Source organism: Macaca nemestrina, chromosome 3 (assembly GCF_043159975.1).
Source record: "Macaca nemestrina isolate mMacNem1 chromosome 3, mMacNem.hap1, whole genome shotgun sequence".
NCBI lineage: Eukaryota > Metazoa > Chordata > Mammalia > Primates > Cercopithecidae > Macaca > Macaca nemestrina.
Window position 1 is genome coordinate 39422839 of NC_092127.1, and position 14520 is coordinate 39437358.

General features: G+C 40.6%; 1 protein-coding gene across 7 annotated transcripts in view; it reads left to right on the forward strand.

Annotated features, from left to right (window-relative positions):
- LOC105463467 (LPS responsive beige-like anchor protein) overlaps nucleotides 1-13956 on the forward strand; it is a 770029-nt gene extending 756073 nt beyond the window's left edge. For all 7 annotated transcript variants that reach the window (XM_011710554.3, XM_071092575.1, XM_011710553.3 and 4 more), the window contains 2 exons: nucleotides 884-1035; nucleotides 12824-13956. In XM_011710554.3, the coding sequence (XP_011708856.2) occupies nucleotides 884-1035; nucleotides 12824-12914 (243 nt within the window). In that variant the 3' untranslated portion in view covers nucleotides 12915-13956. The remainder of the gene's footprint in view (nucleotides 1-883; nucleotides 1036-12823) is intronic.
- Nucleotides 13957-14520: the final 564 nt, after the last annotated feature.

Consider the following 14520-nt stretch of genomic DNA (forward strand, 5'->3'; position numbering starts at 1 on the left):
CACTCCAGCCTGGGTGACAGAGCAAGACCCTGCCTCAAAAACAAACAAAAAAAACCTGTTTATGGGGGTTCAGATTTGGAATTCATATAAATATTCATGTGTCATGAAAAATTCAAGCACTGAAACATGTTAAAACAAACAGTTATACAAAACAGGCAGTGGGCTGCATTTGGTCCACAGGCTTTCATTTGTGGATGCCCATTTTACAGGATTAAAGAGCAAATTCTGAGCCTGTACTGTCTGTTCAGCGCTAGTAGGAAAGGACAGAGGGGCACAGCCTAGAGCTGACTAAACCACAGGCTGGAGCACTGTCAGCCCTGGAGCAAGAAAATGCTGAACTGGGATTTAGTCACCCTGGAAGTTGCAGCTCTCTACCAAGTCTTCTTCCCAACTGCTGTGAAAATCCAACAGGCTCAGGGAAGGTGCCAAGGTTGCTGGCTGCCTCCCTCCAGCCGGAGTCACACCCAGCAGGGGATTAGAGGGGATGTGAGGTCAGGCGGCACCATCTGCCAAGTCTTGGGACTAACAGGCTTATTGGCATGTCCGCAGTGCAAATGAAGAGATGCCAGGGCTTCTCGTTAAGAGCAGCGGTCCCAGTCCACAACACACACCACCATTCTAGTAGCATTTGTAGAACTGGAAGAGTTTGCTACTTAGTCTTTAAAAAAGCAAAGCCAAAAATATCTCAACCATTGCCAAACTTTGTCCATTTGGTTTTTGAAAAATGGCAGATCTTCTACAACTCATGATTTTCTAAAAACTCCTGAGGATCTCTCTCTCTTCTCCCTGAACCACAGTAGCTGGCGTGAGAGTGACTCAAACACAGGGTGGGGGCTGAAAGTTTCCGAGAACCTCATTTCTACTGAATGTTGCTGTCTCACAGGCCATCCAGCTGAGCCGAGATGGGCAGTACCTGCTCACAGGAGGGGACAGCGGAGTGGTCGTGGTCCGGCAGGTGTCGGACCTCAAGCAGCTCTTTGCCTATCCAGGATGTGACGCAGGAATCCGGGCCATGGCACTGTCTTATGACCAGAGGTAACACTGGAATAATGGGCTACAAATGGGAGTTTCCAAAACTGCAGAGGGGACTGGTCATGTTGGCTCTTGCTTGTAATCCCAGCACTTTGGGAGGCTGAGGCAGGAGAATCGCTTGAGTCCAGGAGTTCAAAACCAGCCTGGGAAACATTGTAAGACCCTGTCTCTACAAAAAATAACATTTTCAAAAATGTATAGTAAAACCTGCAGAGGGAATTTATTTAAATGGGCTGGTGGAGTTGAGTTGTGGGGGTCACCTGTACAATCAAACCAAGAACACTTTTTAAAAAGTTTGACTTTCTTTCTGATGACGTTGCCACTCTTAGACAAAGGCTGAGTTCTCAAGGAATAGACAGAATTTAAGTAGCAAAGGTTCTGATTACAGTGATGCAAAGCTTTTTATATTTCTTTGAAGTATCTTTTTTTAATTATACCTTAAGTTCTGGGGTACATGTGCAGAATGTGGTTTGTTACATAGGTATACACGTGCCATGGTGGTTTGCTGCACCCATCAACCCGTCATCTACATTAGGTATTTCTCCTAATGCTGTCCCTCCCCTAGGCCCCCACTACCCCCAACAGGCCCCAGTGTGTGATGTTACCCTCTCTGTGTCCATGTGTTCTCTTTGTTCAACTCCCACTTATGAGTGAGAAGATGAGGTATTTGCTTTTCTGTTCCTGTGTTAGTTTGCTGAGAGTGACGGTTTCCAGCTTCATCCATGTCCCTGCAAAGGACATGAACTCATTCTTTGGTATGGCTGTATAGTATTCCCTGGTGTATATGTGCCATATTTTCTTTATCCAGTCTATCACTGATGGGCATTTGGGTTGGTTCCAAGTCTTTGCTATTGTGAATAGTGCTGCAGTAAACATACGTGTGCATGTGTCTTTATACTAGAATGATTTATAATCATTTGGGTATATAACCAGTAATGAGATTGTGGGTCAAATGGTATTTCTGGTTCTAGATCCTTGAGGAATTGCCACACTGTCTTCTACAATGGTTGAACTAATTTACACTCTCACCAACAGTGTAAAAGCATTCCTATTTCTCCACATCCTCTCCAGCATCTGTTGTTTCCTGACTTTAATTATCACTCTTCTAATGGGTGTGAGATGGTATCTCATTGTGGTTTTGATTTGCATTTCTCTAATGACCAGTGATGAAGAGTTTTTTTTCATGTTTGTTGGCTGCGTAAATGTCTTCTTTTGAGAAGCGTCTGTTCATATCCTTTGCCCACTTTTTGATGGGGTTTTTTTTTCTTGTAAATGTGTTTAAGTTCTTTATAAAGATTCTGGATATTAGCCCTTTGTAAGATGGATAGATTGCAAACATTTTCTCCCATTCTGTAGGCTGCCTGTTCACTCTGATGATAGTTTCTTTTGCTGTGCAGAAGCTCTTTAATTAGATCCCATTTGTCAATTTTGGCTTTTGTTGCCATTGCTTTTGGTGTTTTAGTCATGAAATCTTTGCCCATGCCTATGTCCTGAATGGTATTGCCTAGGTTTCCTTCTAGGGTTTTTATGGTTTTAGGTGTTACGTTTAAGTCTTTAATTCATCTTAATTTTTGTATAAGGTGTAAGGAAGGGGTCCAGTTTCAGTTTTCTGTGTATGGCTAGCCAGTTTTCCCGACACCATTTACTAATTAGGGAATCCTTTCCCCATTTCTTGTTTGTGTCAGGTTTGTCAAAGATCAGATGGCTGTACATGTGTGGTGTTATTTCTGAGGCCTCTGTTCTGTTCCATTGGTCTGTATCTCTGTATTAGTACTAGTACCATGCTGTTTTGGTTACTGTAGCCTTGTAGTGTAGTTTGAAGTCAGGTAGTGTGATGCCTCCAGCTTTGTTCTTTTTGCTTAGGATTGTCTTGGCTATGCAGGCTCTTTTTTGGTTCCATATGGAATTTAAAGTAGTTTTTTCTAATTCTGTGAAGAAAGTCAATGGTAGCTTGATGGAGACAGCATTGAATCTATAAATTACTTTGGGCAGTATGACCATTTTCACAATATTGATTCTTCCTATCCATGAGCATGGAATGTTCTTCCATTTATTTGTGTCCTCTTATTTCCTTGAGCAGTGGTTTGTAGTTCTCCTTGAAGAGGTCCTTCACATCCCTTGTAAGTTGGATTCCTAGGTATTTTATTCTCTTTGAAGCCGTTGTGAATGGGAGTTCACTCATGATTTGGCTCTCTGTTTGTTATTGGTGTATAAGAGTGCCTATGATTTCTGCACATTGATTTTGTATCATGAGACTTTGCTGAAGTTACTTTTCAGCTTAAGGAGATTTTGGGCTGAGACAATAGGGTTTTCTAAATATACAGTCATGTCATCTGCAAACAGAGACAGTTTGACTTCCTCTTATCCTATTTGAATACCCTTTCTTTCTCTTTCCTGATTGCCCTGCCAGAACTTCCAATACTATGTTGACCAGGAATGGTGAGAGAGGGCATCCTTGTCTTGTGCCAGTTTTCAAAGGGAATGCTTCCAGCTTTTGCCCATTCAGTACAATATTGGCTGTGGGTTTGTCATAAATAGCTCTTATTATTTTGAGATACATTCCATCAGTACCTAGTTTATTGAGAGTTTTTAGAATGAAGGGCTGTTGAATTTTGTCAAAGGCCTTTTTGGCATCTATTGAGATAATCGTGTGGTTTTTGTCACTGATTCTGTTTATGTGATGGATTACGTTTACTGATTTGCATATGTTGAACCAGCCTTGCATCCCAGGGATGAAGCCTACTTGATCATGGTGGATAAGCTTTTAGATGTGCTGCTGGATTCGGTTTGCCCGTATTTTATTGAGGATTTTCACATTGATGTTCATCAGGCATACTGGCCTGAAATTTTCTTTCTTTGTTGTGTCTCTGCCAGGTTTTGGTATCAGGATGATGCTGGCCTCATAAAATGAGTTGGGGAGGATTCCCTCTTTTTCTATTGTTTGGAATAGTTTCAGAAGGAATGGTACCAGCTCCTTTTTGTACCTCTGGTAGAAATTGGCTGTGAATCTGTCTGGTCCTGGACTTTTTTTGGTTGGTAGGCTATTAATTTCAGAACTTGTTACTGGTCTATTCAGGGATTTGACTTCTTCCTGGTTTAGACTTGGGAGGGTGTATGTGTCCAAGAATTTATCCATTTCTTCTAGATTTTCTAGTTTATTTGCGTAGAGGTGTTTATAGTATTCTCTGATGGTAGTTTGTATTTCTGTGGGATCAGTAGTGATACCCCCTTTATCATTTTTTTTGGTGTGTGTCTATTTGATTCTTTTCTCTTTTCTTCTGTATTAGTCTAGTTAGTGGCCTATTTTATTGATCTTTTTTAAAAAACCAGCTCCTGGATTCACTGATTTGAAGAGTTTTTTGCGTCTCTGTCTCCTTCGGTTCTGCTCTTAGTTATTTGTCTTCTGCTAGCTTTTGAATTTGTTTGCCCTTGCTTCTGTAGTTCTCTTAATTGTGATGTTAGAATGTTGATTTTAGTTCTTTCCTGATTTCTTTTGTGGGCATTTAGTACTATAAATTTCCCTCTAAACACTTTTAAATGTGTCCCAGAGATTCTGATATGTTGTGTCTTTGTTCTCATTGGTTTCAAGTAACATCTTTATTTCTGCCTTCATTTCAGTATTTACCCAGTAGTCATTCAGGAGCAGATTGTTCAGTTTCCATGTAGTTGTTGTGGTTTTGAGTGAGTTTCTTAATCCTGAGTTCTAATTTGATTGCACTGTGGTCTGAGACACTGTTGGTTATGATTTCCATTCTTTTGCATTTGCTGAGGAGTGTTTTACTTCCAATTATGTGGTCCATTTTAGAATAAGTGCAATGTGGTACTGAGAAGAATGAATATTCTGATTATTTGAAGTGAAGATTTCTTTAGATGTCTATTAGGTCTGCTTGATCCAGAGCTGAGTTCAAGTCCTGAATATCCTTGTTAATTTTCTGTCTCATCGATCTAACATTGACAGTGGGGTGTTAAAGTCTCCCACTATTATTGTGTGGGAGTCTAAGTCTCTTTGTAGGTCTCTAAGAACTTGCTTTGTGAATCTGGGTGCTCCTGTATTGGGTGCATATATATTTAGGATAGTTAAGTCTTCTTGTTGTGTTGATCCCTCTACCATTATATAATGACCTTCTTTGTCTCTCTTTATCTTTGTTGGTTTAAAGTCTGTTTTATCAGAGACTAGGATTGCAACTTTTTTTTTTTTTTTTTTTTTTTTTTTTTTGCTTTCCATTTGCTTGGTAAATCTTCCTCTACCTTTATTTTGAGCCTATGTGTGTCTCTGCATGTGAGATGGGTCTCCTGAATACAGCACACTGATGGGTCTTGACTCTTTATCCAATTTGCCAGTCTGTGTCTTTTAATTGGGGCATTTAGCCCATTTACATTTAAAGTTAATATTGTTATGTGTGAGTATGATACTGTCATTATGATGTTAGCTGGTTATTTTGCTCATTAGTTGATGCAGTTTCCTTCATGGTGTTGATGGTCTTTACAATTTGGTATGTTTTCGCAGTGGCTGGTACCGGTTGTTCCATTCCATGTCTAGTGCTTCCTTCAGGAGCTCTTGCAAGGCAGGCCTGGTGGTGACAGAATCTCTCAACATTTGCTATGTGTAAAGGATTTTATTTCTCCTTTGCTTATGAAGCTTAGTTTGGCTGGATATGAAATTCTGGGTTGAAAATTATTTTCTTTGAGAATGTTGAATATTGGCCCCCACTCTCTTCTGGCTTGTAGGGTTTCTGCTGAGAGGTCTGCTACTAGTCTCATGGGCTTCACTTTGTGGGAACCCGACCTTTCTTTCTGGCTGCCCTTAACGTTTTTTCCTTCATTTCAATCTTGGTGAATCTGATGATTATGTGTCTTGGGGTTGCTCTTCTCAAGGAGTATCTTTGTGGCATTCTCTGTATTTCCTGAATTTGAATGTTGGTCTGTCTTGCTAGGGTGGGGACGTTCTCCTGGATGATATCCTGAGGAGTGTTTTCCAACTTGGTTCCATTCTTCCTGTCACCTTCAGGTACACCAATCAAACGTAGGTTTGGTCTTTTCACATAGTCCCATATTTCTTGGAGGCCTTGTTCATTCCGTTTCATTCTTTTTTCTCTAATCTTGTCTTCTCTGTTTCATTAAGTTGATCTTCAGTCTCTGATATCCTTTCTTCTGCTTGATCAATTCAGCTACTGATACTTGTGTATGCTTCACGAAGTTCTCGTGCTGTTTTTTTCAGCTCCATCAGGTCATTTATGTTCTTCTCTCAACTGGTTATTCTAGTTAGCAATTCATCTAACCTTTTTTCAAGGTTCTTAGCTTCCTTGCATTGGATTAGAATGTGCTCCTTTAGCTCGGAGGAGTTTGTTATTACTCACCTTCTGAAGCCTACTTCTGTCAATTCATCAAACTCATTCTCCGTCCAGTTTTGTTCCCTTGCTGGCGGAGTTGTAATCCTTTGGAAGAGAAGAGGCATTCTGGTTTTTGCAATTTTCAGCCTTTTTGCACTGGTTTCTCCCCATTTTCATGGATTTATCTATCTTTGGTCTTTGATGTTGGTGACCTTTGGATGGGGTTTCTGTGTCTGGATATCTTTTTTGTTGATGTTGATGCTGTTCCTGTTAGTTTTCCTTTTAACAGGCCTCTCAGCTGCAGGTCTGCTGCAGTTTGCTAGAGGTCCACTCCAGATCCTGTTTACCTGGGTATCACCAGTGGAGGCTGCAGAACAGCAAAGATTGCTGCCTGTTCCTTCCTCTGGAAGCTTCATCCCAGAGGGGCCTCTGCCAGAGGTCTCCTGTATGAGGTGTCTGTTGGCCCCTACTGGGAGGTATCTCCCAGTCAGGAGACACAGGGGTCGAGGACCCACTTGAGGAAGCAGTACAACCCTTAGCAGAACTCAAACACTGTGCTGGGAGATCCACTGCTGTCTTCAGAGCTGTCAGGCAGGGACATTTAAGTCTGCTGAAGCTGCACCCACAGCTGCCCCTTCCCCCAGGTGCTCTGTCCTAGGGAGATGGGAGTTTATCTATAAGCCCCTAACTAGGGCTGCTGCCTTTTTTTTTCCAGAGATGCCCTGCCCAGAGAGGAAGAATCTAGAGAGCCAGTCTGGCCACAGTGGCCTTGCTGGGCTGTTGTGGGCTCCACCCAATTCGAACTTCCCAGAGGCTTTGTTTACACTGTGAGGGTAAAACCACCTGCTCAAGCCTCAGCAATGGCAGACGCCCCTCCCCCCACCAAGCTTGAGCCTCCCAGGTCAACTTCAGACTGCTGTGCTGGCAGTGAGAATTTGAAGCCAGTGGATCTTAGCTTGCTGGGCTCCATGCGGGTGGGACCCGCCGAGCCAGACCACTTGGCTCCCTGGCTTCAGCCCTTTCCAGGGGAGTAAACGGTTCTGTCTCGCTGGCATTCCAAGCACCACTGGGGTGTGGGGGAAAAAAAAAAACTCCTGCAGCTAGCTTAGTGTCTGCCCAAACGGCCAGTTTTGTGCTTGAAACCCAGGGCCCTGGTGATGTAGGCACCCGAGGGAATCTCCTGATCTGCAGGTTGTGAAGACCATGGGAAAAGGACAGTATCTGGGCCAGAGTGCACCATTCCTCAGGGCATAGTCCCTTACAGCCTCCTGTGGCTGGGGGAGGGAATTCCCTGACCTCTTGCACTTCCCGGCTGAGGCAACCCCCAACCCTGCTTCAGCTCGCCCTCTGTGGGCTGCACCCACTGTCCAACCAGTCCCAGTGAGATGAACCAGGTCCCTCAGTTGGAAATGCAGAGATCACCCCCCTTCCACGTCGAGCTCTCTGGGAGCTGCAGACCGGAGCTGTTCCTACGGCCATCTTGCCAGCCTGAAGTATCTTTTTTAGTAAATAAAAGTGAAAGAGCTGCAAACATGTTTAATGTAAAATGCCTTTATCTCTGCATATGGAGAGTCCCCTGAAAGATAGGGCTTATTTCCTAAAAGCTCTCAAGTGGTATTTCCTCTTAACGTAGAGTCACTCATTTTTGTTCCTTTAAAAAAAAATTGTGGCAACATGTAATATTTTCCATCTAAACTTTTTGATATATAATTTAGTGCATTATGTACATTTACAGTGTTGTGCCACCATCACCATCATCCAATTCCAGACCCTTTTCATCATAAACAGAAGCTCTGCCTGTTAATGACTCTCTCCCCCTGCCAGCTCATCTGCATTCTACTTTGTGTCTCTATGAATTTGCCTCTTCTAAGCACCTTCTGTAAGTGGAATCATACAATATTTGTTGTGTTGTGCCTGGCTTATTTCACTTAGGATAACGCTTTCAAGGTTGTTGCATGTTGTAGCACGTATCAGAATATTGTGTGAATATTCTGCGTTCTGTTTATCATTCACCTGTTGATGATGGACACTTGGGTTGTTTCTACCTTCTGGCTATTGTGAGTAATGCTGGTATGAACATTATCTACAAATATCAATTCAAGTTCCTTTTTACAGTCTTTTTGGGTGTATGCCCAGGAGTGGAACTGCTGGGTTATATGGCAGTTCCATGTTTGACGTTTTGAGGAAACTTTGAAGTGTTTTCCACAGTGGCTGTACCATTTTACATGGGTTCCAATTTTTCCACATCCTTGTCAACACTTGCTCTATTTTTTAGCAGTTGTCCTAACAGGCATGGTCTCCCATTGTGGTTTTGATTTCCCTAATGACCAGTGATGTTGTCTTTTCACTCTCTTCATAGTGTCCTTAGATGCTCAAAATATTTTACTTTTTTTTTTTTTTTTTTTTTTTTTTTTTTGAGACAGGGTCTCACTCTTTTGCCCAGGCTGGAGTGCAGTGGTGCAGTCACAGCTCACTGAAGCCTCAACCTCCTAGGCTCAAATGATTCTCCTGCCTCAGCTACATGGTAGCTGGTACTACAGGCATGTGCCGCCATGCCCGGCTTTTTTATTTTCTGTGGAGACTGGGTCTCACTATGTTGCCCAGGCTGGTCTTGAACTCCTGGGCTCAAACCATCCTCATGCCTCAGTCACCCAAAGTGCTGGGATTATAACTATAAGCCACCATACCCAGCCCTGATTTTACCTTTTATGAAGTCCTATTTTTTGTTACGGGTTTTATGTTTTGTTATCTTGTGTCTTTCATTTTGGTATCATATCCAAGAAACCACTGCAAAATCCAAGGTCATGAAGGTTTTCCCAAATGTTTTCATCTAAAAGTTTTAGAGTTTTAATTTATATTTAGGTTTTTGATCCATTTTGAGTTAGTTTTTTAACATAATGGTAGGTAAGGGTCCACTTTGTTTTGCATGTGGACATCCGATTTTCCCAGCATCATTTGTTGAAAAGAAGGTGCTTTCTCCATTGAAAGGTCTTGGCACCCTATTTTAGCACATGTGTGAGGGATTATTTCTCAACTTTCTCTTCTGTCGGTCTGTCTATATCAGTATGACAATGTTTTGGTTACTGTCGCATTGTAGCAGTAAGTTTTCATATCAGAAAATGTGCAACTGCTAACATATTTCTTCTTTCTCAAGATTGTTTTGGCTGTTCGGGGTTTCTGTCTCGCTCTGTCACCCAGGCTGGAGTGCAATGGCACGATCTCAGCTCACTGCAATTCTTAATTTTCCTTTTGGACTGCTCATTGTCAGTATATAAAAATGCAACTGATTTTCGTGTTGTATATCCTGCAAATTTCCTGAGCTCTAAGTTTTTGTTTTGGTGTGGAATCTTTAGGATTTCCTACATATAAGATCATGTCATCTATAAAGAGACAGTTTCACTCCTCCTTTCCAATGTGGATACTTTTTTCTTGTGTAATTGCTCTGTCTAGGACTTTCAGTATTGTGTTGGGTAAGAGTGGTGAAAGTGGGCATCCTTGCCTTGTTCCCAATCATAGGGGAAAAACTTTTTTTCATCGAGTGTGGTGTTAGCTGTGGGTTATTCATACATGTTGTTTATCATTTGAGATAGTTTCCTTCTACTCCTAGTTTATTGCTTTCATAATAAAAGGATGAATTTTGTCACATCAAGTTTTCCAGCATCAGTTGAGATGATCACGTGGGCTTATTTTGTTGTTGTTCATTCTGTTAATGTAGTATGTTATGTCAGTTGACTTTTGCATGGTAAGTCATCCTTGCATTCCCGGAATGAATCTCACTTGGTCATGGTGTCTATTCCCACTACTATGCTAGTGAATTCAGTTTGCCAGTATTTTGTATCCTGGTCTGTATGTTCTTTTGTTGTAATGTCTTCAACTGGCTCTGGTGTCAGGGTAATACTGGCCTCACTGAATCACTTAAGAAGTGTTCTGGATTCTCTGATTTTTTGGAAGAAATTGAGAAGGATTAGTGTTAACACTTCTTTAAATGTTTGGTAGAATTCATCAGTGAAGCCATCTGGTCTAGGACTTTTCTTATTGGGAGGTTTTTGATTACTGATTCAGTCTCTTCACTTGTCGTAAGTCTAATCATTTCTATTTCTTCCTCATTCAGTTTTGGTATACTGTTTTCAGGAGTCTATTTCATGTAGGTTGCCCTATTTGGTGGTATACAGTTGTTTCTAATAGTCTCTCTTAACTCATTGTTTCTGCCAAATGTAATGTCCACACTTTTATTTCAGATTTTAGTAATTCGAGTCTTTTTGTTGTTGTTGTTGAGATGGAGTCTCGCTCTGTCACCCAGGCTGGAGTGCAGTGGCACAATCTCGGCTCACTGCAACCTCTGTCTCCCAGGTTCAAGTGATCCTCCTGCCTCAGCCTCCTGAGTAGCTAGGATTACAGGTGCCCACCACCACACCCAGCTAATTTTTGTATTTTTTAGTAGAGATGGGGTTTCACCAGGTTGGCCAGGCTGGTCTCAAACTCCTGACCCCAAGTGATCTACCGGCCTTGGCCTCCCAAAGTGCTGGGATTACAGGCATGAGCCACCATGCCCAGCGAAGTCATCTTAGTCTAGCTAGAGGTTTGTCAATTTTGTTGATCTTTTCAAAGAACCAATTCTTTGGGTTTTTTTCTATCACTTTACTACTTTCTGTTTTATCTATCTCTTTTATTATTTTCTTCCTTCTGCCTAGCCTTGGGTTTAGTCTGTTTTCTAGTTCCTTAAGACCATAAAGTTAGCTTATTGAATTATTTTTAAATGTATGTGTTTACAGCTAAAAATTTGCATCTTAGCATTGCTTTTGCTGCATTTTGTAAGTTTTGGCATGTTGTATTTCCTTTTGTCTCAGTATTTTCTGATGTCTCTTATGTTTTCTTTGACCCATCGTTTGTTTATTTTCCACATATTTGCAAATGTTCTAGTTTACCTTCAGTTATTGGTATCTAGTTTCATTCTATTATGATCAGAAAAGCTACTTTGTGATTTTAATCTTTACTAAGTCATTAACACTTGTGGCCTGACATATGGTTTATCTTGGAGACGATTCCATTGTGCACTTCAGAAAAATGTATATTCTATTGTTGTTGGGTGGGTGTTCTATATATAGGCGTGTCAGGTTCAACTGGCTTATCGTATTATTCAGGTCTCCTATTTCCTTATCTTCCACCTGGTTGTTCCACCCATTATTTAAAGTGGGGTATTGAAGTCTAAAACTATTACTATAGAACCATTTCTTCCTTCAATTCTGTTAATGTTTGCTTTGTATATCTTGGGGGTCTGATGATAAATGCATATATAATTGTTATATTTCTGTGAATTTACCTTTTTCTCAATATAGTGTCCTCCTTTGTCTCTTGTAACAGTTTTCGACTGAAAGACTATTTTGTCTGATATTAGAATAAGCCACCTCAGCTCTCTGTTAGTACTTACATGGACTATCTTTTCCATCCTTTCACTTTCAAGCTGTTTGTCTTTAGATCTCAAGTGGGTCTCCTGTAGACAACATATAGTTGGATCATGTTTTTTAATCCATGCTACCAATTGCTTCCTTTTGGCTGGAGAATAATCTCTTTAATGACTGATAAGTAAAGACTGACTTGCCACTTCGCTATTTTTCTCTCTGCCTTAGAGTTTTGTCTCTCATTTCCTCCTGTCTTCTTTTGTGTTGATTTTTTTTTTGTAGTGACACATTTTAGTTCCTAATTTTGATTCAAGGTACTAGGAAGCATACTGAATATGGCTTCTAAGGGCTGGTCCTAACCAAACTACACAGAGAAAAGTCTAAGATAATGGGCTATGCCCAGTTTACATTCACCTATCTTCTCCATCTCTTTCCCTGCACCACCTCTTTGGGGACAGGAGACCAAAGAAGCTTGCACAACTTCTTATCTTCAGTGATTTCAGTGAGTCACTGTGTTAATGAGGACTAGGTCCTCACCCAGAGCATGATGGACATAGACGACTACTCCACAGAGGGGAGACCATCTTAAATTATGGTCAGTGCTCTTCTTTTTTACTCTTCATTGATTCTGCACCTGTCAGAGGTGGTGTCTCTTGTCACTTGAGTGTGTGCTGCTGCTTCCACCAGCAGTTACTTTGAGATTGTGGTTCCTTCTTTTGATTCTGTTGCTTCTCTAAAGGGTGGGTCTTGCCAGCCCAGTTCCCCTTTAGAAATTACCAAATCTGTTCAGGTTTTAGTGACTCATCTTGCACATACCAGCTGTCCTTACTCTTTCAATGAAAAAGCAAGCTGTGGCTTGGATCCTTGTGGAGTGTCAGAGGCAGTACTCTGAGCTTACCCAGGGCTACATTTTAGTCATGAAGTACATACCTTAGTTCTCACAAATTGGAGCCTTGACTGCCATCTTCTATATTTACTTTGTGGATTTGGGGAGAGCAGTTTTTAGTAACATCTCTAGGACACACAGGTTTGTAAACGTCCTTCTCTCTGTGCTTCTCCTAGGTGCATCATTTCTGGCATGGCTTCAGGAAGCATCGTGCTATTTTACAACGACTTTAACCGGTGGCATCATGAATACCAAACCCGCTACTGATGGTGACAGCTGTGCATTCACTCTGCCCCTAGGATGAGCAGAAGTATCTGGAGCATCATTCTCTTCTACCACATCTGAATGTAACTTAAATTTGCTCAAAGCAGCAAAATATTTTTTAAAGTTATTAATAATTGCTATTTTTGTAGTCTTTGCTTGACTTTTTTGGGGGGATTAGCAAAGCAGAAAACTGGCTGCTGGGTTCTGTAGTTTTAAAAAATCTATATTTTTAGTCATAATGAGAAGTCTATTTTCACCAATTATGGAAACGTACAGTGGAGCAAGTAAACCACTTATTCCAGCTATAATATTATGAAGAACATTTCCCATGCATCTACAAGCTTGAGAAATAGGATTTTCACAGTGGGGAAGTGGGTTATAATATTGGAATAGAAAAATTTGATGCTGTAATTTGGGTCCTGTATTTTTCCAAACTGTGCTTCTTCAGCACTAATATTTCTGGGATTTAAATAGTAATGTTTAAATTATGGTAAATGTAATTTAAAACATCTCAGTTAATTCTGTCACTATTATTCTTCAAGCATGTTTTAGACCTAGAAAAGTATGGTTTGGGGGAGGCTATTTTATTGTGTGGTTAGCACAAGGAATCTAATTTATAGCAAGTGTGAAATAGTTACCATTTTTTTTTCCTGATCTGTCATCTTCATTGCACAACAAAATGAAATTATGGAAATGCTCTTGAGCTCACAACATTTGTTTTTCTTTTAAAGTAAATGCAAGTACCAAAGCTCACTACTGCGGTTTGCCTGTGCCCGGACAATGAGGCAGAGCCATTGTTGGGGCACCCTCTTCCCTCCCTGGGTTTGCAAGTAGAGGCTACCAGGTGCTGTATTCAGCAACACCTGTTTTACTATTTGTTATTCAACTATCTCCACCTTCCTTTTGATTAGCAATTTGTACTAAGAAACAATGTTATTTGGTGTTGTATAATTCTACTTTTCTAGTAGATTACTGTGTGGAATTCTGTGAAAAATATTTGAGAAAAGGCCTGTATTGCATAAATAAACTCTTTGTATGTTGTGAACTTTGATCTCTATTTCTCTCGCAATAGACCTCAAGTGGTCCCTCTTTTTTTCCTACACACTCAGCTATTCTCTAAAAGCAAGGATTTGGAATGAACAATTCAGTTTGACAGAAAAAGCTGAATAAAATGGCATCTGTAATTGAATTGTTGGAAATGCCTTTTTTGCTCCTAAATTTTAAACATTAATAAAATAATGATTCACAAAGAAAATGTCAAACTCTGATTCAGTCCTAGTTTTTGATCAATAACGAATGTGAGAGATCCTCCTGACTGAAAACAGGAAAATAAGCTTTCTTTGGCCAGATCTCTCCTCTTATTGAGACTCACACAAATGACCTAGACCTGAATCTTACAAATGCCTAGACAAGGAACTTTATGTACCACTTCATCTGAGATCCATCATTAAGAAAACAGATGATGGTGAAATGTGGGGGAGGGAAAATACATTTTAGAATCAAAGAAATAGGCAAGTTGCTGATAAATTAATTGATGAACATACTGTTAATATCCTCATTAACTTGTGACTATTACACTTTGGAAACTTAACAATGGTAGAAGAAAATA